Here is a 26,754-nt window from a genome sequence, read left to right as displayed (position 1 = left end):
GACTCACAAATCTATCTCTCTGCCAAAGATCTGGTTCCCTCCATGCAAAGCTGCATCTCAGCATGTCTTTCTGACATCTCCACTTGAATGACCAACTAGCAACTTAAGTTTAATATGGCAAAAAGTGATTTTTTAAAATTCCCCCTCCCCTCTCCCAAACCTCCCCTCTCTCTAATTTCTCTGTGACAATGGGAAACACCACCATCTGCCTAGACACAAAGGCCTGTAATCTGACTTGTTCTGACTTGACCCATTTACATACTATTTAAAGATGCAGCCTTTTCTGTCTGCCCAGACTGCCTGGGCTCTTGTTCAGGTCTCGTCTTGTAACCTCAGCTCCTATAATCTGCTCCCTGGCCTACATGTCAGCCACGTTGCCCTCTCAGGTTCATTCATAACTTTCCTGCCATTGTCTTCTTCCTGGCTCACTGCTCCAACCACATCACCCCATCTTTGTGTCACTCCACTGGCTCTGTCCTCTACCACTCAAACACAAGCTGCTCCTGGTCTTTGCATTTGAGGCCCTTCACTATGTAGCCCCACCCAGTCTATGGGATCTAGTTTAAGTTGTCACCCCTACCATTACTCTGTTAATGATGGCAACCCTGAGTGCTGACCTGTCCTATTTCTCCCTCCAGCACCTCCACGCTTTCTCCCATGTTGCTCCCTTGTGCATGGGAAAATCTTCTATCAGAGTGGTCAAGCTTCTGCCTTCTCCTCCTCTAAATCTGTTTTTGAAACCTGCCTTTGATGTTTATAAATCTCTCCCATTAGACCAGTGGTGGACTAAGACTTCTGCATTGCTGCGTAACTATGTTCACTCCACTGTTACTTAGAATCATAGAATCATAGAATCATAGAATATCAGGGTTGGAAGGGACCCCAGAAGGTCATCTAGTCCAACCCCCTGCTCAAAGCAGGACCAAGTCCCAGTTAAATCATCCCAGCCAGGGCTTTGTCAAGCCTGACCTTAAAAACCTGTAAGGAAGGAGATTCTACCACCTCCCTAGGTAACGCATTCCAGTGTTTCACCACCCTCTTAGTGAAAAAGTTTTTCCTAATATCCAATCTAAACCTCCCCCATTGCAACTTGAGACCATTACTCCTCGTTCTGTCATCTGCTACCATTGAGAACAGTCTCATCAACTTCATCCTCCCAACCCACCCCCATCTCATTGTCTGATTCGTCCACCTGTTGCATTTTATCTGACATAGATTTTGAGCTCACTGGGCCAGGAACAGCTGTCTGAGTTACTTCTCTGTACAGCAGCTAGCACAATGGGGTCCTGAACCTTGACTGGGGTATCTGGGCCTACCAGAATATAAATGATAAGCTATAATCAGGCTTTTCTCACTATTTATCTCCCAGCTTCCTCTCTCCTCCACCTTTTATGCCGTGGATGGAAGGCAGGCAGGGCAGATTCAGGGGTTCTACTTAAACATTAATGTTGGGTATTCCCCCCCCATAGATACTTAATCCCAGCTGGGAACACTCCTCCCCCAAAAGAGACTTCCTCATTCCTGTCCTTGTCTTGTCTTCATTGACTAGGACACATGGAAAGAGTTGTCCAGGCAACTATAGAATGGCCCATAAAACTTACCTAAATGTTTCACAAATGTGTGTATTTTATGCCAGCAAGTTAAAGAAGTATGGGCTGAATGAATGGACTATAAGGTGGATAGAAAGCTGGCTAGATTGTCGGGCTCGACGGGTAGTGATCAATGGCTCCATGTCTAGTTGGCAGCCAGTATCAAGCGGAGTGCCCCAAGGGTCGGTCCTGGGGCCGGTTTTGTTCAATATCTTCATTAATGATCTGGAGGATGGCGTGGATTGCACCCTCAGCAAGTTTGCAGATGGCACTAAACTGGGAGGAGTGGTAGATATGCTGGAGGGGAGGGATAGGATACAGAGGGACCTAGACAAATTAGAGGATTGGGCCAAAAGAAATCTGAGGAGATTCAACAAGGACAAGTGCAGAGTCCTGCACTTAGGACCGAAGAATCCCATGCACTGCTACAGACTAGGGACCGAATGGCTCGGCAGCAGTTCGGTAGAAAAGGACCTAGGGGTTACAGTGGACGAGAAGCTGGATATGAGTCAACAGTGTGCCCTTGTTGCCAAGAAGGCTAACGGCATTTTGGGCTGTATAAGTAGGAGCATTGCCAGCAGATTGAAGGACGTGATCGTTCCCCTCTATTTAGCATTGGTGAGGGCTCATCTGGAGTACTGTGTCCAGTTTTGAGCCCCACGCTACAAGAAGGATGTGGAAAAATTGGAAAGCGTCCAGCAGAGGGCAACAAAAATGATTAGGGGACTGGAACACATGACTTAAGAGGAGAGGCTGAGGGAACTGGGATTGTTTAGTCTGTAGAAGAGAAGAATGAGGGGGGATTTGATAGCTGCTTTCAACTACCTGAAATGGGTGTTCCAAAGAGGATGGATCTAGGCTGTTCTCAGTGGTGGCAGATGACAGAACAAGGAGTAATGGTCTCAAGTTGCAGTGGGGGAGGTTTAGGTTGGATATTAGGAAAAACTTTTTTTCAGTAGGGGGGTGGTGAAGCACTGGAATGGGTTACCTAGGGAGGTGGTGGAATCTCCTTCTTTAGAGGTTTTTAAGGTCAGGCTTGACAAATCCCTGGCTGGGATGATTTAGTTGGGGATTGGTCCTGCTTTGAGCAGGGGTTTGGACTAGATGACCTCCTGAGGTCCCTTCCAACCCTTATATTCTATGATTCTATGCAAACTGTTCTGCTAAATTCAGGACTGTTATGGGAGAGATTGTTTGAGCGGTGTAAGATTCTACACCGTATAGTATAGTGGACCACCAGCTCTGCTGTAGTTAAGGTTGAGAACTTTTTTCTGTTTAAAGGATGGCTCTACTAAGCGTTCTAACTAAAATTCACATGCTTATCTGGATTGCCTTTAAATTTGCTGTTCCGCATGGGGATTCAGTGTAGGTTTAGTGACCCAGATTTGGTGTAATTTGAGCAAGCAACCTGTTTTAAGATGGAGCTTGATAAATTTATGAACAGGATTATATGATGGCATTTCCTGTGATAGCTGCGGTCTGGACTCCGTGATTCAGGAGGCCCCTTCCGCTCCAAGGTTCCGATGAGATACAGCACCCTGCAATCCCCTGCAAAAATACCAGCATTTCACAAAATCCACATTCTGCCAATGTTTTTTGCACACAGGCTCAAATCATGGCTCTGATTGTCCCCAAATGAAATCAGTTGCTCAGTATTTACCTCAGCTAGTGCATGGCACCCACTGCTCCTTGGGGGAGTCAATATTGAAAACATTATTAAAAGAAGAGCAAGGCTGTCTGGGACAGTACTTGCTAACCACTGATGCACTAAACAGGTTGCAATACCTATGTGCAGAAAGACTAGCCAAGAGCATTTTCAGCCAGCCTGTTTGCATATGACCAAACTGGCTCAAGGGGACATGTGGCCAGTGAATCTGAGCTATATCCATGCACTGTAAATTCAAACCCTCATCTGGGCGGAAAGCAGAACGATCTGTAGGCAGGTTGCTACTATCTGCCTGTGTCAAGGGTTTTTTTTACTTTTTGGAAATGTAATCGGGGCTTGAAGTATTTTCTGAAAGATAATAAATGACACATGCTCTATGCAGAGATGAGAATGATTTCATGTTGCTACTTTTCCACTGGGGAACCAGCATTGATTAATCAATTAACATTGATTAATTAGAGGGAAGATGAAAGACAATTAGGATAATATAATCATGTTTCTTGAAAAATGGAACTGAGTCAAGGAGCTCCTGATTCAGAGCTTCTTAACACAAGGAAGAAGTTTCCTGTGCCCTGCTAAGGACGCACATTATACCAGCGCTGAAATAAGGCAAAATGCATCCCTTGCGGTGCACCTGTTTCCTTTCATTACACACGTGGGGGGAGGAGAGGCAGCACAAGAAGACAGAGGTGCTCAGGCCCCCCACTCCCTGTGGGGGACACAGGGCTGCACAGATCACCTCATATCACAATCACAGCTCTGCCAGACTGTTCCAGCTAATCCCTACACCATTTAGTACAGCTACACCCAACACAGTGAATGCAGCTGGAATTGCATGCAGATAATTCCCAGTGGTTCTTGCGAGTTCCAGTGGGGCAGAGTTAAGGTTGCATTGGTGCGTACGTTAACTAGTTATTTCCTGGTTTTCAGAGGTTTGAGTTTTGCTGAACTTGTCATTCTGGAAAGGCATGAAATACCACTGAGCAGCCTTAAGTCTGAGCTAACCAAGGTTTTTGTCAGTGGATATATTTCAGGGCCCTGATTCAGCAAAACACTTAAGCATGTGCACAAGTAGAGTTTTTACCCTCAAAAGGGAGGAGAGCCAGAGTCTTCATAAAGTCCACTAAGGACTTTGCTGTTGATTCATTTACATGGAAGGCACTCAGATGCTATGGTTATGATGAATAAAACCCAAGGAAGAGAGGTTAACTCCCAGTACTTAAGCATGTGCTTTGCTAAATAGGTGTCAATTTTTATTTGTATTTCATAGCATGAGTGGTAATAACCAGTTTTGCTAAGTTTATCCGAGTGTTTCCATTCTAACCCACTCTTTTCAGTGCTCATTGGTTCCCACAATTTTTATATTAAAAGGGGACTTTCTAAGGTCTGGCCTTTGCCACAAATTGAGTTATCTTTTTCTGCAAGGTGAGTAAAAAATAGTTCAGCCATTGGTTAACAGAAGGAGTGTGTGTGTGTGTGTGTGTGTGTGTGTGTGTACTAATTTCCCCAATATTAAAAAATAATTCATGCAACTTTTTATTTTAAACAGCTGTAGCTCTGAAACAGCTGGGGTACAATGCTGAAATTCAGCCGGGGAATAGGAGAGTGTTCCAGTGAAAAATGGCTTTGGCTTCTCTAAGTTATGACTCATTGAAAATAGCACTCCACGTATGCAGTACATTTTGTACACTTCTTAGCTGTTAAAATGTACACATAGCTTAAGAACTTCAGGTTTGTGTGGTTAGCTTGGCTGTATCATGAAAAATTTAGTGAAAGTGTGCAGTGAATAATGTGGGGCTTTGCAGAAGCCCTCCTTTCCTGTGCATTTTGTGTGGTTTAAACTGCACAACTAATATGTGCAAGACAGGAAGAGACGGGCTCTCTCCTGCAAACCTGTTAAGGTGCGTGGGATTCATCATTCTGCTGGCAGGTAGTCAAATGCTTTCACACTACGGAATTTCTTTTCATTACCCTTTTGCTTTTGGAAACACCTTGGATGTTCCATTTAAAAAAAGACACTTTGGTAAGTCACTATTGTTAATTTGAACTCTGCCCGCTTATGTGTATGCATTGTGATAAGTCTTTAATTGTATTTTTTTTAAAGAAATAACTTCAAACTTTTTTTCTATGGCTTTAGGTGCAGATGAATAGCACCTTCGACTTCTGTCCACTATTCTGTGTGTGCCAGACAAATAGAGTCCCTTATAGTCATTTTTATGAAAATTGTACAGTAAGCTGTTATATTATAGGTTAAGCATAACAACAAAGAAGAATAGCAAGAATTTTTGGCATATATAAAAAGAAAAGGAGGACTTGTGGCACCCTAGAGACTAACCAATTTGAGCATAAGCTTTCATGAGCTACAGCTCACTTCATCGGATGCATATGTAAGTCACCTAAATTTGTAGCTAAGCCAACTTTACAATTAACTGTTTTGTTCCCTGAAGTGCTCTTTGAAAAGAAATTGTAAACAAATAGCTGCTGACTGAAATATTAAAATGCAGACCTTTAGGAAATAGGAACCTGTCATATAAAAGTGTCAATACAGAAACGCTGATCTGTTGTGACAATGAAAACAAGTATGCAAAAATCGGGGGAAAAGCTTTATAAATGCTACACTTGGGTATCTAAAGCTGTAGAAAATGTTCTTATGATAGGATATTATTAATATATGATCATGTGAGTAAATCTTGTGTCATAATTGTGTAGACTCATGGGGTTGGGGGCACTGTAAAGGCATGAGCAACCTTAACACTGGTATTTGCTGATTGTAAAGTGATTAACCATGCAAATGTAACTGTAGTCAGGTGGTGGTCGTCCCTCCCCCTCTCGGAGGCTACCCTGCCTCACTGCATCGTTGGGATCTCGGCCTAGTATTGGGGAAATTAGCAGTTTGGCATTAGTATCCCAATGGGCCTAATGGGGTTGAGTTCCCAGATAGGCAGCTAGCTGCGGCCTGTTATGCGGGAGCAGGTTCTCCCAGGAGTCCGTAAGTCTCGCCCCAAGACGCATAAGGTCAGCTCCCAGACTGCTGCACTGCGCAGCACAGCATGGGGAGGAGGTGACCAGCCCTCTGTGGAGAAAGAAGTCGTTCAGGACTATTTAGAAAAACTGGACGAGCACAAGTCCATGGGGCTGGATGCGCTGCATCCGAGGGTGCTAAAGGAGTTGGTGGATGTGATTGCAGAGCCATTGGCCATTATCTTTGAAAACTCATGGCAATCAGGCGAGGTCCCGAATGACTGGAAAAAGGCTAATGTAGTGCCAATCTTTAAAAAAGGGAAGGAGGAGGATCCGGGAACTACAGGCCAGTCAGCCTCTCCTCAGTCCCTGGAAAAATCATGGAGCAGGTCCTCAAGGAATCAATTCTGAAGCACTTAGAGGAGAGGAAAGTGATCAGGAACAGTCAGCATGGATTCACCAAGGACAAGTCATGCCTGACTAATCTAATTGCCTTCTGTGATGAGATAACTGGCTCTGTGGATGAGGGGAAAGCAGTAGACATGGTATTCCTTGACGTTAGCAAAGCTTTTGATACTGTCTCCCACAGTATTCTTGCCAGCAAGTTAAAGAAGTATGGGCTGGATGAATGGACTGTAAGGTGCATAGAAAGCTGGCTAGATCGTCGAGCTCAACGGGTAGTGATCAATGGCTCCATGTCTAGTTGGCAGCTGGTATCAAGCGGAGTGCCACAAGGGTTGGTCCTCGGGCCGGTTTTGTTCAGTATCTTCATTAATGATCTGGAGAATGGCGTGGACTGCACCCTCAGCAAGTTTGCAGATGACACTAAAATGGGAGGAGAGGTAGGGATAGGATACAGAGGGCCCTAGACAAATTAGAGGATTGGGCCAAAAGAAATCTGATGAGGTTCAACAAGGACAAGTGCAGAGTCCTGCACTTAGGACGGAAGAATCCCATGCGCCGCTACAGACTAGGGACCGAATGGCTAGGCAGCAGTTCGGCAGAAAAGGACCTTGGGGTTACAGTGGACGAGAAGCTGAATATGAGTCGACAGTGTGCCCTTGTTGCCAAGAAGGCTAACGGCATTTTGGGCTGTATAAGTAGGAGCATTGCCAGCAGATCAAGGGACGTGATCGTTCCCCTCTATTTGGCATTGTTGAGGCTTCATCTGGAGTACTGTGTCCATTTTTGGGCCCCACGCTACAAGAAGGATGTGGAAAAATTGGAGAGAGTCCAGCGGAGGGCAACAAAAATGATTAGGGGACTGGAACACATGACTTATGAGGAGAGGCTGAGAGAACTGGGATTGTTTAGTCTGCAGAAGAAAAGAATGAGGGGGATTTTGATAGCTGCTTTCAACTGCCTGAAATGTGGGTTCCAAAGAGGATGGATCTAGGCTGTTCTCAGTGGTGGCAGATGACAGAACAAGGAGTAATGGTCTCAAGTTGCAGTGCGGGAGGTTTAGGTTGGATATTAGGAAAAACTTTTTTTCAGTAGGGGGGTGGTGAAGCACTGGAATGGGTTACCTAGGAAGGTGGTGGAATCTCCTTCCTTAGAGGTTTTTAAGGTCAAGCTTGACAGAGCCCTGGCTGGGATGTTTTAGTTGGGATTGGTCCTGCTTTGAGCAGGGGGTTGGACTAGATGACTTCTTGAGGTCCCTTCCAACCCTGATATTCTATGATTCTATGAACAGTCAACAGGTTATAGCCCTAGGGCCCTTTAAGCAGGGACTGGGCAAACGCCGGAGCCAACTGGCCCTAATCTCTTGCTGCGGAGACAGGACACAACCAGTCGTCAATGAGCTCTGTGCTCTTGTTACAGAGCCAGAGCAGACCCAGTAGTCAATTAGCCCGGTCTCTTGGTTCAGAGCCAGGGCACACCCAGTAGTCAATTAGTCCTGGACACTTGTAGCAGAGCCAGAGAAAACCCAGCAGTTAATGAGCTCTGGTCTCTAGTCGCAGAGACACCCGACCCCTGGGGTTCGCTCTGTCCTAGCTCCAGCAGACAACCAACGAGCACAGGCCACTGGACCTGGTGAGGGGAGGCTGCCCTCATGGGGGCAGGTGTGGCAGGTGAGGTCCGGGCCCAGCCTACTCCACCGGACCCCGACCCAGGGCTCTAACAGTGGCAGAGTGGTCTAGCAATGGGTCAGCGGGGATTCCAGCCGCAACACGCTATCTGTGTCTCTGGCAAAGCTGCTGTCAGACTAAGGTCATCTGTCCCTCCACCACTGCCTCCCCTCCCCTCGGGTTGCACCTGGGTTAGCAGGGCGTCGTTGGCCTCCTCTGGGTAGGTGGCCCAGGGCAGTCCTGGCAGGCCCGTGGCAGCAGTAAGTTCCCTGGTGGGCAGGGCATTGCTGGGCTCAGCAGCAGGGTCATTGGCTGGGAGCGAGCAGGATCCGTCTGTCTCCCTCTGCGTGTCTGCCCCGCCCTTTATACTTCCTGTTCCAGTGGCGTACTTCCGGTGGGAGGGGCGAGGCAGTCCTGGCTCCACCCACTTGGGCAGGGAGGGTGGTTCCTGCCCCTCTGGCTTGAAGGGAGGCCATACCGCCTAACTACAGTAACATTCTCAACATAGCTTTATATAGCTTTTGTTTTTCTTAGGAGGGTTACATAGGAGGGGGGAGAGGTCACCTGGCAGATGAGGATAAGGACGGTGAGGAGAGCATCCCAGACCAAGGGCAATGTGATAGGATGGGGTGGCAGGAGTGTCATGGACCTAGAGGGTGGTGTGATCTGTTACTGGGGAGGGAAGCATGTCCTGGGCCTAGAGGGCAGTGTGATGGAATGCTAGAGAGATACATGGCATGGTAAAGTCTGAGACTTACTAATTTAATTTAATTTAAACACAAATAACAGATAATAAGTTGCTGACTATTCAGGTTCATGGTTAATTCAGTAACCACCTTCCCCTACCCCATATGCTTCCCCTATTTAGAATTTACAGTAGAACCTCAGTGTTACGAACTGGCCAGTCAACCACACACCTCATTTGGAACCGGAAGCTGCAATCAGGCAGCTGCAGAGACAAAAAAAGCAAATACAGTATAGTGCTGTGTTAAATGTAAACTACTAAAAAAAAACAAAAAAGGAAAGCAGCATTTTTGTTCTGCATAGTAAAGTTTCAAAGCTGTATTAAGTCAGTGTTCAGCTGTGAACTTTTGAAAGAGCAACCGTAATGCTTTGTTCAGAGTTACGAACATTTAGAGTTACGAACAACCTCCATTCCCGAAGTGTTCGTAACTCTTGAGGTTCTACTGTCCTTGAATGTGCAGCATACCTTTCAATGTGCTGTAATGTATTCAGCATCATTATCTATAGGAATCATGAGGCCTTACCTCGGAATATAGGTCCAGTGCATCACTGAGTTTGTGGGAGAACTCCTGCTTATGAGGGAAGATTTAAAAGGAGCTAAAGCCAAGATTTTTCAAAGTGGCTTCTGATTTTGGGTGCCTGACCTAGGCCTAGTTTTCAGAGGTGCTGAACACCTCATGTGTCTCAAATTGGGATTTCAAAATCAGATGCCACATTTCAAAAGTAATAGCCTAGATCTTTCTGTCTTGACTTAGCAGTGTGTCAAGTGCTTTTCCACCTTTCACTTCACTGATCACACTCAGACAAGCTCTGGTAAGTGTCTCATGAAGGCAGCCATGCTGTAATGCTCTTTATAGTTACCTTATTATGGTCATTCTTCTCCCCGTGCCCTGCTTGGATGCTGAGAAGAGGAGGAGGAGTGGGTCCACCTTCCATCTCAAGGGGAGATAGAACTGTGACCTCTGTCTGTGACACACACACAGCTGTGACCTTGCACATGGAAAGCGGTGCAGTAGTTCCTTTGTGAAGCTAGGGATGGGTGTCCCTTTTGAGTGCTCACACACAAATGTGGGAGCAGCTGGTGCAAGGTACAGTGGAAAGTGAATTGAATCTTGTGGTGTTTCTAATGGGCATTATTTAATTGCAGGGCACCCGGGTGTGGCTACGGGAGCAAGATCAGCTGCAGCCGTGCACTGTTGGCTCATGCAATGATGGGTTTGTGCTCTTCACAACAGATTATGGAGAGGTGAGTATAATTGGAAATCAAGGTTTGAATAAAAAGAAAAGGAATACTTGTGTCACCTTAGAGACTAACAAATTTATTTGAGCATAAGCTTCCGTGAGCTACAGCTCACTTCATCGGATGCATTGAGTGGAAAATACAGTGGGGAGATTTATATACATAGAGAACATGAAACAATGGGTGTTACCATACACACTGTAACCAGAGTGATCAGGTAAGGTGAGCTATTACTAGCAGGAGAGAGAAAAAACCTTTTGTAGTGATAATCAAGGTGGGCCATTTCCAGCAGTTGACAAGAACGTCTGAGGAGCAGTGGGGGGTGGGGTGGGGGAATAAACATGGGGGAATAGTTTTACTTTGTGTAATGACCCATCCACTCTCAGTCTCTATTCAAGCCTAAGTTAATTGTATCCAGTTTGCAAATTAATTCCAATTCAGCAGTCTGTCGTTGGAGTCTGGTTTTGAAGTTTTTTTGTTGAAGTATTGCCACTTTTAGGTCTGTAATCGAGTGACCAGAGAGATTGAAGTGTTCTCCGACTGGTTTTTGAATGTTATAATTCTTGACGTCTGATTTGTGTCTATTTATTCTTTTACATAGAGACTGTCCAGTTTGGCCAGCGTACATGGCAGAGGGGCATTGCTGGCACATGATGGCATATATCACATTGGTGGATGTGCAGGTGAACGAGCCTCTGATAGTGTGGCTGATGTGATTAGGCCCTATGATGGTGTCCCCTGAATAGATATGTGGACACAGTTGGCAATGGGCTTTGTTGCAAGGATAGGTTCCTGGGTTAGTGGGTCTGTTGTGTGGTTGCTGGTGAGTATTTGCTTCAGGCTGGGGGGCTGTCTGTAAGCAAGGACTGGCCTGTCTCCCAAGATCTGTGAGAATGATGGGTCGTCCTTCAGGATAGGTTGTAGATCCTTGATGATGCATTGGAGAGGTTTTAGTTGGGGGCTGAAGGTGATGGCTAGTGGCGTTCTGTTATTTTCTTTGTTGGGCCTGTCCTGTAGTAGGTGACTTCTGGGTACTCTTCTGGCTCTGTCAGTCTGTTTCTTCACTTCCGCAGGTGGGTATTGTAGTTGTAAGAATGCTTGATAGAGATCTTGTAGGTGTTTGTCTCTGTCTGAGAGGTTGGAGCAAATGCGGTTGTATCGTAGAGCTTGGCTGTAGACGATGGATCGTGTGGTGTGGTCAGGGTGAAAGCTGGAGGCACGTAGGTAGGAATAGTGGTCAGTAGGTTTCCGGTATAGGGTGGTGTTTATGTGACCATCGTTCATTAGCGCTGTAGTGTCCAGGAAGTGGATCTCTTGTGTGGACTGGACCAGGCTGAGGTTGATGGTGGGATGGAAATTGTTGAAATCATGGTGGAATTCCTCAAGGGCTTCTTTTCCATGGGTCCAGATGATGAAGATGTCATCAATGTAGCGCAAGTAGAGTAGGGGCATTAGGGGATGAGAGCTGAGGAAGCGTTGTTCTAAGTCAGCCATAAAAATGTTGGCATACTGTGGGGCCATGCGGGTACCCATAGCAGTGTTGCTGATTTGAAGGTATACATTGTCCCCAAATGTGAAATAGTTTTGGGTGAGGACAAAGTCACAAAGTTCAGCCACCAAGTTTGCCGTGACATTATCGGGGATACTGTTCCTGACGGCTTGCAGTCCATCTTTGTGTGGAATGTTGGTGTAGAGGGCTTCTACATTCATAGTGGCCAGGATGGTGTTTTCAGGAAGATCACCGATGGATTGTAGTTTCCTCAGGAAGTCAGTGGTGTCTCGAAGATAGCTGGGAGTGCTGGTAGCATAGGGCCTGAATGAGGCTCTGGCTGGTGTTAAAGCTGAGAAAAGCTACGTGTCAAAATCTCCTGGTCTTAGATGATTTCCTTATGTTAAATGAAAATGGTAGACTTCAGTATCACACTTGTGTCTGAAAAATGTTCCCCTGCTGCTTTGTCACACCTGAGATCACTGCAACTGACAGAGGTTAGAAGTGCGTTCACTCACTCGCTCTCTCTCTCTCTTATAGCTGACTTTGTGTGTAATCACTCTCACTGATTCTGCTAAAAGAAAAGGAGTACTTGTGGCACCTTAGAGACTAACCAATTTATTTGAGCATAAGCTTTGATGCATCCGATGAAGTGAGCTGTAGCTCACGAAAGCTTATGTTCAAATAAATTGGTTAGTCTCTAAGGTGCCACAAGTCCTCCTTTTCTTTTTGCAAATACAGACTAACACGGCTGTTACTCTGAAACTGATTCTGCTGTATAGGCTGTTATCCAGTTCCCCCAATTGGTTGTGTGGGGGTGTCTCACAGCAACTGAGGGGAGAAAAACAGTTTTAAAAAACAGGAAAATGTAACTGTAAAACCAAATTGGTTGAGGGTGGTGGTGTATGTATGGATTTAAATATTTGAAACTACTTTCACTTATTTTTTGAAATTGACTAGATTTCAAATTTATTGTGTCCCTTTAAGCTGCTGTGAGATGCCTGACTTACCTCTCAAAGACTGGAATCCATCACACCAACATATTTCAGTTTCGCATCTTGCAACACTGTCTTCCAAATACCCCACACCTAGCAGCACTGTATTCTGTAGTTAGGGATGGAGGATTGTCAAGGCACATTTTGGGAAAGGTCATGAGGGACCATGGGGACAAGACTAGCAAGGTCACAAGTTGTGAAAATCATGGCAAAGGTTTTGAAAAGTCCTGGCTGTGTTAGTTGTGTGGGACCCGAGCAACCTATGCAAAGCCCATCTCTGAAACCAAAATCCCATGGGGGCATACTGTAGGTACCTGATTCCCTCCTCTTCCGTTCACTCAATAGCCCTTCTTGCAGGCCCAGGTTGCTTTCGGGTGTTTTTAATATAGGTTGTGGCCACCTGTTTTTTGAACCTGATTACTGTGTATTGGCCTGGAGGTGTATTGGGGGGGTTAGACTAGATGACCTTTGCGGTTCCTTCTAACCCTGTGATTCTATTGCTTGGGACCCTGCCTGCGAGGGCATTAGTTAGGTCATTTGTGTCCCTGCAGTGTTGTTTCCGTGGTGCTCTGCTCTCTAATTGTCACCTGTGCAGACTTGTGGACTGTTTTTACATAAGACTCTCTAAGCATGGCTCACTGTCAGCTTGTCTCCCCATCTCATTAATGAAAATCACCTGATTTTACAATGTGAAGAGTCCAGCTTCCTAGGCAATGCTGCAGTCAATGAGTTTTCCTGGCCATTGCACCTTCATTTCCTCTCCCTTTTCTACTGTGTGCTGACTTACATGCTGCCCCTATGTTTGGAAAGCCCTCCCAAAATCCATTCACCACCTCTGGAAAAAAACAAAAAACAAAAAACAACCCATCAGGGGTTTCAGTAGATAACCAAAGGCTCCCACGGTGATGCTGTGGCTTATATGGCTAATGTGGTCCTTGGATGTATAAATAGGAGAATATTGAGTAGGAGTAGAGAGGTGGGTTCCTGCCTCCAATAGGTTTTAAGGCCAGAAGGTACCATTAGGTCATCTGACCTCAACCTCAGAGGTGTTACCTCTGCATTGTTTCTTCTTGTTGTCCTTCATGACCAAAGATGACGTGTTGTGAGTACGGTTGTGGCTAAAAAGACCAGAGTGCAAGTGGCAGTCCTTTCCACGTGAGGCGCATAATGCGGAGGAAGAGATTACAGTCTGTGCCTGCTGAGTCTGCTGCTGTTTATGACTCAGCCTCTGTGCCTCAAGATCCATATGGTAGTTAATCTTGAATTGGGTAACGCCATTGTTGACACAGCATGATCTGTCTGGTGCTGACAACTTCCAGCTGTCAATGTCACTGTTGCACTGTTTTAAGTTATGCTTCAGTGTATCCTTGAAGCGTTTCTTCTGGCCGCCTCATATGCAGTTGCCCACTTTCAGCTCACCATATGGCAACTGCTTTGGCCATTCTGGTGTCATCCATCCTCGACACATGACCAGCCCAGTGTAACTGTGATGCGATAAACATGGCTTCAATCTCTGTGGGGTATCTACGTTCCAGAACCTCGTTACTGATAGCTTTATTTTGCCACTTCATGCAGAGTACGCCATGTAGATGTTGTAAACGGAACTTATCTGGAAGCTTAATGTGATGCCTGTAGTAGGTCCAGGTCTCACACTCATACAACAAGTTGGACAGCATAACTGCTTTATAGACTCTTTTAACTTGGTTTTGAAGCTTAATACCATGTTGCTGCCAGACTCTGCTTGATAGTCTGCCAAATGATGAACTGGCTTTGTTGATAAGACTTGTCAGCTCCTTGTCTATGGTAACATCATTCAACAATATACTACCAAAATAGCTGAAGTCCATAACAGCATTCAGCTGTGTGTTGCTAATGGTGACTTTTGGTTCACGTAGGGTCTCCCTGGTGCAGGTTGATACATGACCTCTGTCTTTTTCAGATTGCTTGTCCGCTAGTACCTTTCTGCAGACACTGTGAATCTGTCCATAATCAATTGTGTATCTTCTAGAGTACGTGCCTCTAGAGCACAGTAATCAGCTTACAGCATCTCATGAACAATTGCTGTGAAGACCTTCCTGGAAGATAGCAGCCTGTTCAGAGTCAATAATTTTCCAGAGGATTGGAAACGTATCCTGATACCGGCATTCAGGTCTCTTGTAGCATCAGCAAGCATAGCTGCATAGAAGAGATTAAACAAGAGTGCACCAATTATGCAACCCTGCGTAATACCTTTAGTAATAGTAAATGGGTCAGACAGAACGCCATCTACGCAGACTCATCCAAGCATTCCATCATGAAATTGCCTCAGAATGTTGGTGAATTTTTCTGGACAACCAAACTTAGGTTATAATTGTCAAGGCCCAGGTCTACTGACAGTGTCAATAAAGCTTGGTCAATAAAGACCGTGTAAAGGTCATGTTGCTGTTCTCTGCATTTCTTCTACATCTAATGGGCTACAAATATCATGCTGTGATGTTCCCTTCGGGTGATGTCTGGACCAGTGATCCGCGAGGTCCCTCCACTCCTCGACTCTGGGAGCCAGCCTGACCCTGCTCTGCTGTGAGAACCCCCACTCCTGGGCTGGTCACGCACAGCCTCTGGCATGTCAGCTGCTCCTTGGATTGTGCAACCAAATGACACTAGCCCAGTCCCAGACACAACTCTAGGAACCTCCGTCTTGCAGTGTCCCCTTATGCCTGCTGGACGCTGCCAGCTTCTATGAGTTCGTCAATTTCACAAAGAAATTGATATGTACCAGGCTTGTTATCCCAAGGAAAGTCTCTGACACACTTCAAACCAAACACACTGCTTCAGGTAGAATAAACAAACAGATTATTTAACTATAAAGATAAATTTTAAGTGATTATAAGTCAAAGCACAAGAAGTCAGGTTTAGTCACGTGAAATAAAAGCAAAACGCATTCTAAGTTGATCTTAACACTTTCAGTGCCCTTACAAAGTTACATGCTTCTCACCACAGGCTGGCTGGTTGCCCTTCAGCCAGGCTCTCCCCTTTGATCTGCACTTCAGTCGCTTGGTGGTGGTGTCTGTAGATGTAAGTGTAAGAGAGAGGAAGAGCGTGGCAAAGTCTCTCCCTTTTATTATGTTCTTTCTTCCCTCTTGGCTTTGCCCCCCCCACTTCAGAGTCAGGTGAGCATTACCTCACTGAAGTCCCAAACTGGACAAAGGAAGGGGAGGTGACTCACTTGAGAGTCCAACAGATAGATCCTTTTGTTGCTGCCTAGGCCAGCGTCCTTTGTTCCTGTGAGGTGGAGCTGGGTTTGTCCCATACTGCCCTGATGAATTGTGAACTGCCTCTCTGCTCTTGGAGCATTTTTGCCTGGGCTTATTTTAAGCCATGAGGATACAGTTTCAGCCTCATAACGACATACATGAAATTATAACCTATAACATTGAGTTATATATTATAACTATGAGGATACAGTTTCAGCCTCTATGAGGCTATTATAACTATGAGGATACAGAGGATAAGCCATGAGGATACAGTTTCAGCCTCATAACGACATACATGAAATTATAACCTATAACATTGAGGTGGATGAGGCTTTCTTCAGGCAACTCACGGAAGCTACTAGATCGCATGCCCTGATTCTCATGGGTGACTTTAATTTTCCTGATATCTGCTGGGAGAGCAATACAGCGGTGCATAGACAATCCAGGAAGTTTTTGGAAAGCGTAGGGGACAATTTCCTGGTGCAAGTGCTAGGGGAGCCAACTAGGGGGGGCGCTTTTCTTGACCTGCTGCTCACAAACCAGGTAGAATTAGTGGGGGAAGCAAAAGTGGATGGGAATCTGGGAGGCAGTGACCATGAGTTGGTTGAGTTCAGGATCCTGACGCAGGGAAGAAAGGTAAGCAGCAGGATACGGACCCTGGACTTCAGGAAAGCAGACTTTGACTCCCTCAGGGAACAGATGGCCAGGATCCCCTGGGGGACTAACATGAAGGGGAAGGGAGTCCAGGAGAGCTGGCTGTATTTCAAGGAAACCCTGTTGAGGTTACAGGGACAAACCATCCCGATGAGTCGAAAGAATAGTAAATATGGCAGGCGACCAGCTTGGCTTAATGGTGAAATCCTAGCGGATCTTAAACATAAAAAAGAAGCTTACAAGGAGTGGAAGGTTGGACATATGACCAGGGAAGAGTATAAAAATATTGCTCGGGCATGTAGGAAAGATATCAGGAGGGCCAAATCGCACCTGGAGCTGCAGCTAGCAAGAGATGTCAAGAGTAACAAGAAGGGTTTCTTCAGGTATGTTGGCAACAAGAAGAAAGCCAAGGAAAGTGTGGGCCCCTTACTGAATGAGGGAGGCAACCTAGTGACAGAGGATGTGGAAAAAGCTAATGTACTCAATGCTTTTTTTGCCTCTGTTTTCACTAACAAGGTCAGCTCCCAGACTGCTGTGCTGGGCATCACAAAATGGGGAAGAGATGGCCAGCCCTCTGTAGAGATAGAGGTGGTTAGGGACTATTTAGAAAAGCTGGACGTGCACAAGTCCATGGGGCCGGACGAATTGCATCCGAGAGTGCTGAAGGAATTGGCGGCTGTGATTGCAGAGCCCTTGGCCATTATCTTTGAAAACTCGTGGCGAACGGGGGAAGTCCCGGATGACTGGAAAAAGGCTAATGTAGTGCCCATCTTTAAAAAAGGGAAGAAGGAGGATCCTGGGAACTACAGGCCAGTCAGCCTCACCTCAGTCCCTGGAAAAATCATGGAGCAGGTCCTCAAAGAATCAATCCTGAAGCACTTAGAGGAGAGGAAAGTGATCAGGAACAGTCAGCATGGATTCACCAAGGGAAGGTCATGCCTGACTAATCTAATCGCCTTTTATGATGAGATTACTGGTTCTGTGGATGAAGGGAAAGCAGTGGATGTATTGTTTCTTGACTTTAGCAAAGCTTTTGACACGGTCTCCCACAGCATTCTTGTCAGCAAGTTAAGGACGTATGGGCTGGATGAATGCACTATAAGGTGGGTAGAAAGCTGGCTAGATTGTCGGGCACAACGGGTAGTGATCAATGGCTCCATGTCTAGTTGGCAGCCGGTGTCAAGTGGAGTGCCCCAGGGGTCGGTCCTGGGGCCGGTTTTGTTCAATATCTTCATAAATGATCTGGAGGATGGTGTGGATTGCACTCTGAGCAAATTTGCGGATGATACTAAACTGGGAGGAGTGGTAGATACGCTGGAGGGGAGGGATAGGATACAGAAGGACCTAGACAAATTGGAGGATTGGGCCAAAAGAAATCTGATGAGGTTCAATAAGGATAAGTGCAGGGTCCTGCACTTAGGATGGAAGAATCCAATGCACCGCTACAGACTAGGGACCGAATGGCTAGGCAGCAGTTCTGCGGAAAAGGACCTAGGGGTGACAGTGGACGAGAAGCTGGATATGAGTCAGCAGTGTGCCCTTGTTGCCAAGAAGGCCAATGGCATTTTGGGATGTATAAGTAGGGGCATAGCGAGCAGATCGAGGGACGTGATCGTTCCCCTCTATTCGACACTGGTGAGGCCTCATCTGGAGTACTGTGTCCAGTTTTGGGCCCCACACTACAAGAAGGATGTGGATAAATTGGAAAGAGTCCAGCGAAGGGCAACAAAAATGATTAGGGGTCTAGAGCACATGACTTATGAGGAGAGGCTGAGGGAGCTGGGATTGTTTAGTCTGCAGAAGAGAAGAATGAGGGGGGATTTGATAGCTGCTTTCAACTACCTGAAAGGGGGTTCCAAAGAGGATGGCTCTAGACTGTTCTCAATGGTAGCAGATGACAGAACGAGGAGTAATGGTCTCAAGTTGCAATGGGGGAAGTTTAGATTGGATATTAGGAAAAACTTTTTCACTAAGAGGGTGGTGAAACACTGGAATGCGTTACCTAGGGAGGTGGTAGAATCTCCTTCCTTAGAGGTTTTTAAGGTCAGGCTTGACAAAGCCCTGGCTGGGATGATTTAACTGGGACTTGGTCCTGCTTTGAGCAGGGGGTTGGACTAGATGACCTTCTGGGGTCCCTTCCAACCCTGATATTCTATGATTCTATGATTACTGTAGCAACAATGCTCAGTGCATCATGAGCCTTCCGAAGACACTTGACATGACACACTTTGCATCGGATGCCACACAGTCATATTATAAGGATGAACATGGGGGTGTAGGGTGTTCCCCCAAGGTACAGAGCGTCACACATGTCTGCTGCTCTGTGTGTTGGCCTACAACCGTATTGCAACTCCGGTAGCACACGATTAGCAATGTTGCGTAGCAGACAAACAAAGAGTACTCTAGTCAAAACCTTTCCAGCGATAGAGAGTAATGGGATATCTCGATAGTTACCGCAATCAGACTTTTCACCTTTCCTCTTTTATATAGTGACGTGTTTGAAGTCTTGTGGTATGTCTTCAGTACTCCATATATTGAGAAATAGTACGTGCAGTTGCCTTTGCAGGATCTCACCTCCATACTTGAATATTTTGCAGAAATACTGTCAAATCTTGGGGCCCTACAGTTCTTCACCCCGATTGCAGTGCTGACTTTGCCAAAGGAGAGGACTGTGTCCATGTTGGCTGACTCACTACTCTTCTTAATGCCTCATCTGTGATGGTGGATGGTGCGGTCAAAAGATCACTGAAATGCTGTCACCATCTCTGAAGGGTTTCTCCTGTGTTAGTGATCAGTGTTAGGCTGTTTGCACTCTTCAAAGTCACAGTAGTGGTATGTGTGGGACCATATATGTCTTTCATATATGTCTAGACCAGTGGCTCTCAAACTTTTGTACTGGTGACCCCTTTCACATAGCAAACCTCTGAGTGTGACCCCCCCCCCCTTATAAATTAAAAACACTTTTTTATATATTTAACACCATTATACATGCTGGAGGCAAAGCAGGGTTTTGGGGGGGAGGCTGACAGCTTGTGACCCCCCCATGTAATAACCTCTTGACCTCCTGAGGGGTCCTGACCCCCAGTGTGAGAACTCCTGGTCTAGACAGCATCAGTGAGATGACTGCTGAATTGTGTCCAGTTGCAGTGTCCACCCTTCAGGAAGGATGTTGAACAATTGGAAAGGGTTCAGAAACACGCTACAAGAATTGGAAACTCTGCTGTACGGTGATAGGCTAAAGGAGCTCAGTCTATTTAGCTTGACAAAGAGAAGTTTAAGAGATGGTGATTTACTCCGTGTATAAATACTTACACGGGGAGAACATTTCTGGTAATGGAGGGCTCTTTAACAGGCAGGCAGAACAAGAGCCAATGGGTGGAATTTGAACCTCGACAAATTCAAACTGGAAATAAGGTGCATATTTTTAAATGAGGGAATTAGCCATTGGACTGGATTACCAAGGAACGTTGTAGATTCTCCGTTATTTGAAATCTTGAAATCAAGCCTGGATGTTTTTCTAAGGGAGAGACTCTTGTTCAACCACAAGATGGTGGACTCGCTGCAGCAGTTCCTGGGTGAAATTCTGTGCCTGTTCTATGCAGGAGGTCAGACTAGATGACATAGTCCTTTCTGGTTACTCCTCCCTAAAATCCATGACGTCATCCTTTAAATCATCCCTTCTAACATTTGCCTACAAGAAGCAAGCAAAGCAAAACCTCCCTAACCTGACCTTTCTGTTACATGTAGCAATCTCAGCAATGTTCAGATTTATGGATATTTTGTTTTCTTCTGAAGGCTAATGCTCATACTGAGTCACTGAGTGATTTTAATGCTCCTTCATCTCTTCCTCCTTATTGTTTGTGACCATCTCATAGTGTCACAGGTAATATTAGACCTGAAGCAAGAGTTTTGTGTCGCGGACTTTGACTTTCTACAGGGCTATGTGAAGAACTAAGTTTGTTCTTGGGCGCTATAAAAATAATTTTACTGACAGCTGATTGTCTGAAGAGTTTTCCTCTTAGTCGCTTTCTAGGTGGTTGTTTGTTTGTTTTTTTTTTAAACTTTTATCAGTGAATAACAATCCTGCTTCCTGATTGGCCGTCACATTCACTTTCCCATAATCTGTATCTATTTAGGATCGGCTATCAGGGCTGGCAAGGGTCAGACATCTCTCAGGACATTCATGCCTAGAGCCTCCCTTCTCACACATGCAGTGGGCTGCAGGGGGTATCTTGCGATTGCTCATCCTGGCCACTGGAATGGATGACAGGTTTCAGAGTAGCAGCCATGTTAATCTGTATTCGCAAAAAGAAAAGGAGGGCTTGTGGCACTTTAGAGACTAACCAATTTATATGAGCATAAGCTTTTGTGAGCTACAGCTCACTTCATCGGATGCATGCAGTGGAAAATACAGTGAGGAAATTTTATAGACACAGAGGACATGAAACAGTGGGTGTTACCATACCCACTGTAACGAGAGTGATCAGGTAAGGTGAGCTATTACCTGCAGGAGAGCGGGGGGGAAACACCTTTTGTAGTGATAATCAAGGTGGGCCATTTCCAGCAGTTGACAAGAACGGGTGAGGAACAGTGTGTGTGGAGGAGTAAACATGGGTCCCTGGGGTGCTGAGGCATGTGGGTGATGGTGAGGTAGGTGTGAGAAGAGATCAAGCCAATACCTTTTTATCTTGCCTCCTTTCCCCTGCTCTGTGTCCTAGCCAGGGCTCCATAGTATTTGCAAGCTTAAAGGGGTACAGGGATTTATGAGAGGAGCAGCATGGAGTGAGTTAAATCAAATGTAAAATTTAAATCACTGATTTTAATCATGATTTAAATAATCAATTTTAATTGTTTTCATTTGTACATTTTAGTTATTTTTTCTAGAGTAAGGTTGATTCTCGTTAGTTGGTAATTATTAAATCATGTTGGTTGGCAACTCAGTATAGAAGCTATACTAAATTTGCTGTTGCTTTTTGCTGAGCTGGAGGCTACACTTGTCGATATACATTTATTTAGGCAATTGTGAAGTTTAACTTACATGTATTCATTTTCTATTCTGACATGTTTTAGGTTAGAAAATGGTGAGTGGTGCGTTTCTTATTTACTAGATTAATTCTTTACTTCTGATTTGTGTCAAGTTCTATTTGGATGGAAATTCAATTAAAAATGCAAAACAGCATTTAAAAAAAATAAACAACTTTAAATGTACTGGATACATATGAAAAACCTATTACAGTTTGCATTTAAAACTAACTGATTTATTAAGCAAAGGAAGTATTATCTGTAGCTAATGAATTCAGCTGGTAGTTTCTGGTCTCCATGTCTTTCAAGAGTTTAGAATGAGTAGATCTTATCCTCTCACATCTAGTTTTCCTTGATCGATTGGAAGAGGAAAACAAGATTTCCTGCTTTTATCATTTCCAATTGGTTTCTTTACTTTGAATGAAGTCGTCATTGAACTGAACTAGTTGAATAAACTGAAATGAAGAAAATATTCTCTCTGCACCTATACAAGAGGCTACTGGTGTTTAAAAACTGGTTTAGTGCTTTAACTGGTTTAGTGCTTTAACTGGTTTAGGGCTTTAACAAATTGTGGCTCTAAGTGCTTTGCCAGTGACTTCCACCATTTCAGTGGTTTGACTTTCTTCAAAACTTGGAAGCAAACATACAACTTGGTGTTATTTTTTGTATTTAATTTAAATGATTGTTATAGATTATAATACATTTAGGCTTTAACATAAGTGGTCAATTTCAATTTTAATTATCAATAAGTTTTAAAAAATATCTGATTTAAGTAAAAATGTCAGATTTTTAAATTTTATTTAAAAAAAAAAATCGATTCATATCCACCCTGGAGAGGAGGGGCAGTGAGGCCAACTGGCTGCGTGTTCAGAATATGCCAGAGTGGGCCTCAGCTTCATTCCCTTCGGACTCAAGTTACTGGTGTGTACTTACAGCTCTAACTCCAGTTTAAGTAGTTTATCTGGGGGAGAGCCTGCACTATGATGTGTCAGCAAAACAGGCCAATGCAACTTGGACAAGGTTTTTAGCTATAGGAACAGAGAAAAGAGGGTATGCCTCAGAGCTGAGAAGAATGGACAGCCATCGTGACTTCAAAAATCACATGCAAACACACAACAAGAGATTTGCTTATAAAGCATGATCTTTAAAATAAAAGGAGAAGAGCATGTCTTTTTGGTCTGGCTTCTGCTTTTCAGTCTCTTCAGAGATGTAGTTCAGGTCTCTGTGAGTGTGCAGGGTAAGGATGGAAATACATTCTGAAACATACACCAAGTGCACATGTACGAATCTATTCTCTTCTGCTTAGGTTCTTATTCCACACTCATCATCATGGTATCTAGGCATCTCCCCCAGATGTGGGCTCCATGTTACCTTTTTCAACTCTCAGGGTGACAGCTTTTTGCTCTGTGAGTCCCTGCTCCGGGCACTCTCCAGCTTCTCCCAGGCAGTACTGAAGGTGGAGAGAACAAATCTGGAGGGAGGAAGTCTGTATGCTCCCAGTGTTCTCTCCAGAGGGCTCATCCAGATAGGACAGGAGTGTAGGAAGCTGTGCAAATAAACCCAAACACCAGATATCCACACTGTGTCATGTTCCACCTCTGATCATTAATAAGTGCCGTGGGGTAAAGCTTTGGTCAGTGATTCTCTTCTCAGTTGTTACTGGTCCCTTTTCCCTTTCTCTCCAGGTATTCTGCTACCCACAGGCTTCCTTATCCAGGGAGAAGGTCTTGCCAATGCACCAGACTAGTGTGGAGGGGGTGGAAGACATGTCCATGCTGGGAGACCTGCATGAGGCTGCTATCCTGCTCAACCTGCATCAGCGCTACCAACAGGACAGCATATATGTAAGTGTCTAAGCTGGGTGACGTCCATGGTGGCTGATGCCCTCTGTTTATCTTCTGGAGCTGCCAACTTACATATAGAATATTGATTTGAACAATGTCCCCTGAGCTACAGAGACTGTTCCCAATGGATAAAGAGGGAATTCCCTCTCCTCTGCATGTACATTGAATCCTAGGTTTCTCTTGCTCTCCCCGCCCACAAGCCTTAAGCTCCTGTAATGCCCCTGCTTCAAAAGAGGTGCTTACCCTCCTTTTGGTAAGGAAGAAAAGTCCCTGTCCGTGGATATTCCGTTCTGGGCTTTGGGATGGTTTTGCAGGGCTGTTTCTCTTCTGTGCTTCTGAGTTTATGACATTATATTCCCTGTGTCCCCCGAGTCCCCAGCTCTTGCTGATCTGAATACAGTTGGGCAGAGGTTATAGGTTGATCAAATGGCCAGTAAGGATTAGAAGGTGTGTGGTGGTTCTTCAAGTGATTGTCCCTTTGTGTAGAGCACTTCATGTTGAATATGTGCTCCATGCACTAAGGACTGGAGATTTTCCCTTATCAGTGTCCATGTGGTCTGCACATCTACCCCGTCCACTCCTCATACTTTGCACCAAAGGAAGAAAGGGGGCTGCCGGACTGCCATCTTCGTTCCTTCTTACCACTCGTGTTCTAAGGTGGAGCTTCAGTGCTTGTGCTGACTTCAGCTTTTCTATAAATATTTTTTTTTAAAGTTTTTAAAAAATTCTTAATTAGCTAGCTCTATAGTAAGGTTAGTTAAGCGATAGCTTAGGGCAGGGGTAGTCTATTATTTTTTGTCAAGGTTCAGACTCCAGAGAAAATAATAATAAAAAAATCAACAATAATAAGTAAGTAAATAGATTTTGGGATCCATTCAAAAGCGTCTGGCAGTCCAGATTTGGCTCACGATCTGCCTGTTGACTACACCTGGCTTAGCGGTTCGGTTCTTTATTTGGAACCCCCCTTGTGGAAGGGAAGCTGTTGCTGCACGCCTTCCAGCTTGACCTGCCAACGGTTGCGGGGAGTGAGTTGCGATGCATGCCACAAGCTCTTCCCAGTCACAGACTACCACGATGCCTGTCTGTACTGCCTGGGGGACGCGCACATCCTTTCCAGCTGCAGTATCTGCAGGTCCTTCCCAAATAGAATTGCACAGTCCAGGGAGTTTTGGCTCTGAAATTCCCTCATAGAAGAAACCACGAAAGCGGGAACAACAACTGACTGGGGAGACTCCCCGCCCCCACACATCATCCTGAAGAAGGTAAGAGTGGCTCCTCTTCTTCTTTGGTTCTGGGCGGCTTCAAGACCTTTACCCCACCTCTGGCTCCGAGAGACTCTGGAGATCAGAGCCAGGGCAGATGGGGAAGGGCTCCAAAAGAACAAGAGGGAAGGTTCCCTGTTCAAGCCCTCTAACAAGAGGCAGGAGTCCCCATCCCATAACAAGTCATTAGGAGCTTCATTCTCCAGAGTGGGACTGTCCGGTACTAGGAAGGACTGGACCAGGACTTCTTTGAAGGCCAAAATTGCAGCACCCTCTGGTACTGGGACTGCTTCTTCAGCACCAAATCCAACATCAGTGCCGCTGGAACCAGTGCACTCTTCAGTGATCTGAGCTGTGGAGATGTCTCCATCTTCTCTGGTTCACTTCTCAGCTCTGGAAGACCTTCTGTTGCTCCTGGACCTGGAGTCATCACTCTTCTCCAGGCCTCATTTCCTGACACTGGGACCCCAGCTGGCACCGATATCTCGAAGGTAGAATCATAGAATATCAGGGTTGGAAGGGACCTCAGGAGGTCATCTAGTCCAACCCCCTGCTCAAAGCTGGACCAATCCCCAACTAAATCATCCTAGCCAGGGCTTTGTCAAGCCTGACCTTAAAAACTTCTAAGGAAGGAGATTTCACCACCTCCCTAGGTAACCCATTGCAGTGCTTCACCACCCTCCTAGTGAAAAAGTTTTTCCTAATATCCAACCTAAACCTCCCCCACTGCAACTTGAGACCATTACTCCTTGTTCTGTCATCTGGTACCACTGAGAACAGTCTAGATCCATCCTCTTTGGAACCCCCTTTCAGGTAGTTGAAAGCAGTTATCAAATCCCCCCATATTCTTCTCTTCCGCAGACTAAACAATCCCAGTCCCCTCAGCCTCTCCTCATAAGTCATGTGTTCCAGTCCCCTAATCATTTTTGTTGCCCTCCGCTGGATGCTTTCCAATTTTTCCACATCCTTCTTGTGGCGTGGGGCCCAAAACTGGACACAGTACTCCAGATGAGGCCTCACCAATGTCGAATAGAGGGGAACAATCGCGTCCCTCGATCTGCTGGCAATGCCCCTACATATACATCCCAAAATGCCATTGGCCTTCTTGGCAGCAAGGGCACACTGTTGACTCATATCCCTCTTCTCGTCCACTGTAACCCCTAGGTCCTTTTCTGCCGAACTGCTGCCTAATCACTCGGTCCCTAGTCTGTAGCGGTGCATGGGATTCTTCCGTCCTAAGTGCAGGACTCTGCACTTGTCCTTGTTGAACCTCATCAGATTTCTTTTGGCCCAATCCTCTAATTTGTCTAGGTCCCTCTGTATCCTATCCCTACCCTCAGCATGTCTACCTCTCCTCCCAGTTTAGTGTCATCTGCAAACTTGCTGAGGGTGCAATCCACACCATTCTTCAGATCATTTATGAAGGTATTGAACAAAACCAGCCCCAGGACCAACCCTTGTGGCACTCCACGAGCTGCCAACTAGACATGGAGCCATTGATCACTACCCGTTGAGCCCGACAATCTAGCCAACTTTCTATGCACCTTATAGTCCATTCATCCAGCCCATACTTCCTTAACTTGCTGGCAAGAATACTGTGGGAGACTGTGTGAAAAGCTTTGCTAAAGTCAAGGAACAAACCGTCCACTGCTTTCCCCTCATCCACAGAGCCAGTTATCTCGTCATAGAAGGCAATTAGATGAGTCAGGCATGACTTTCCCTTGGTGAATCCATGCTGACTGTTCCTGATCACTTTCCTCTCCTCTAAGTGCTTCAGAATTGATTCCTTGAGGACCTGCTCCATGCTTTTTCCAGGGACTGAGGTGAGGCTGACTGGCCTGTAGTTCCCAGGATCCTCCTCCTTCCCTTTTTAAAAGATGGGCACTACATTAGCCTTTTTCCAGTTGTCCAGGACCTCCCCCGATCGCCATGAGTTTTCAAAGATAATGGCCAATGGCTCTGCAATCACATCCGCCAGCTTCTTTA

At 45.5% G+C, this 26,754-nt stretch overlaps 1 protein-coding gene across 4 annotated transcripts in view; it reads left to right on the top strand.

Annotated features, from left to right (window-relative positions):
- LOC102934044 (unconventional myosin-X) overlaps positions 1-26,754 on the top strand; it is a 287,560-nt gene that overhangs the window by 34,214 nt on the left and 226,592 nt on the right. For all 4 annotated transcript variants that reach the window (XR_006284703.1, XM_037912692.2, XM_043524831.1 and 1 more), the window contains exons 2-3: positions 10,177-10,275; positions 23,348-23,506. Coding sequence is in view for 3 of the 4 variants with exons in the window: in XM_037912692.2 (XP_037768620.1) it covers positions 10,177-10,275; positions 23,348-23,506 (258 nt within the window). In the remaining variant the exon portion in view is untranslated. The remainder of the gene's footprint in view (positions 1-10,176; positions 10,276-23,347; positions 23,507-26,754) is intronic.

The sequence above is a fragment of the Chelonia mydas genome, chromosome 11 (genome assembly GCF_015237465.2).
Source record: "Chelonia mydas isolate rCheMyd1 chromosome 11, rCheMyd1.pri.v2, whole genome shotgun sequence".
NCBI classification, from domain to species: domain Eukaryota; kingdom Metazoa; phylum Chordata; order Testudines; family Cheloniidae; genus Chelonia; species Chelonia mydas.
This window is presented reverse-complemented; position numbering and strand designations above follow the sequence as displayed.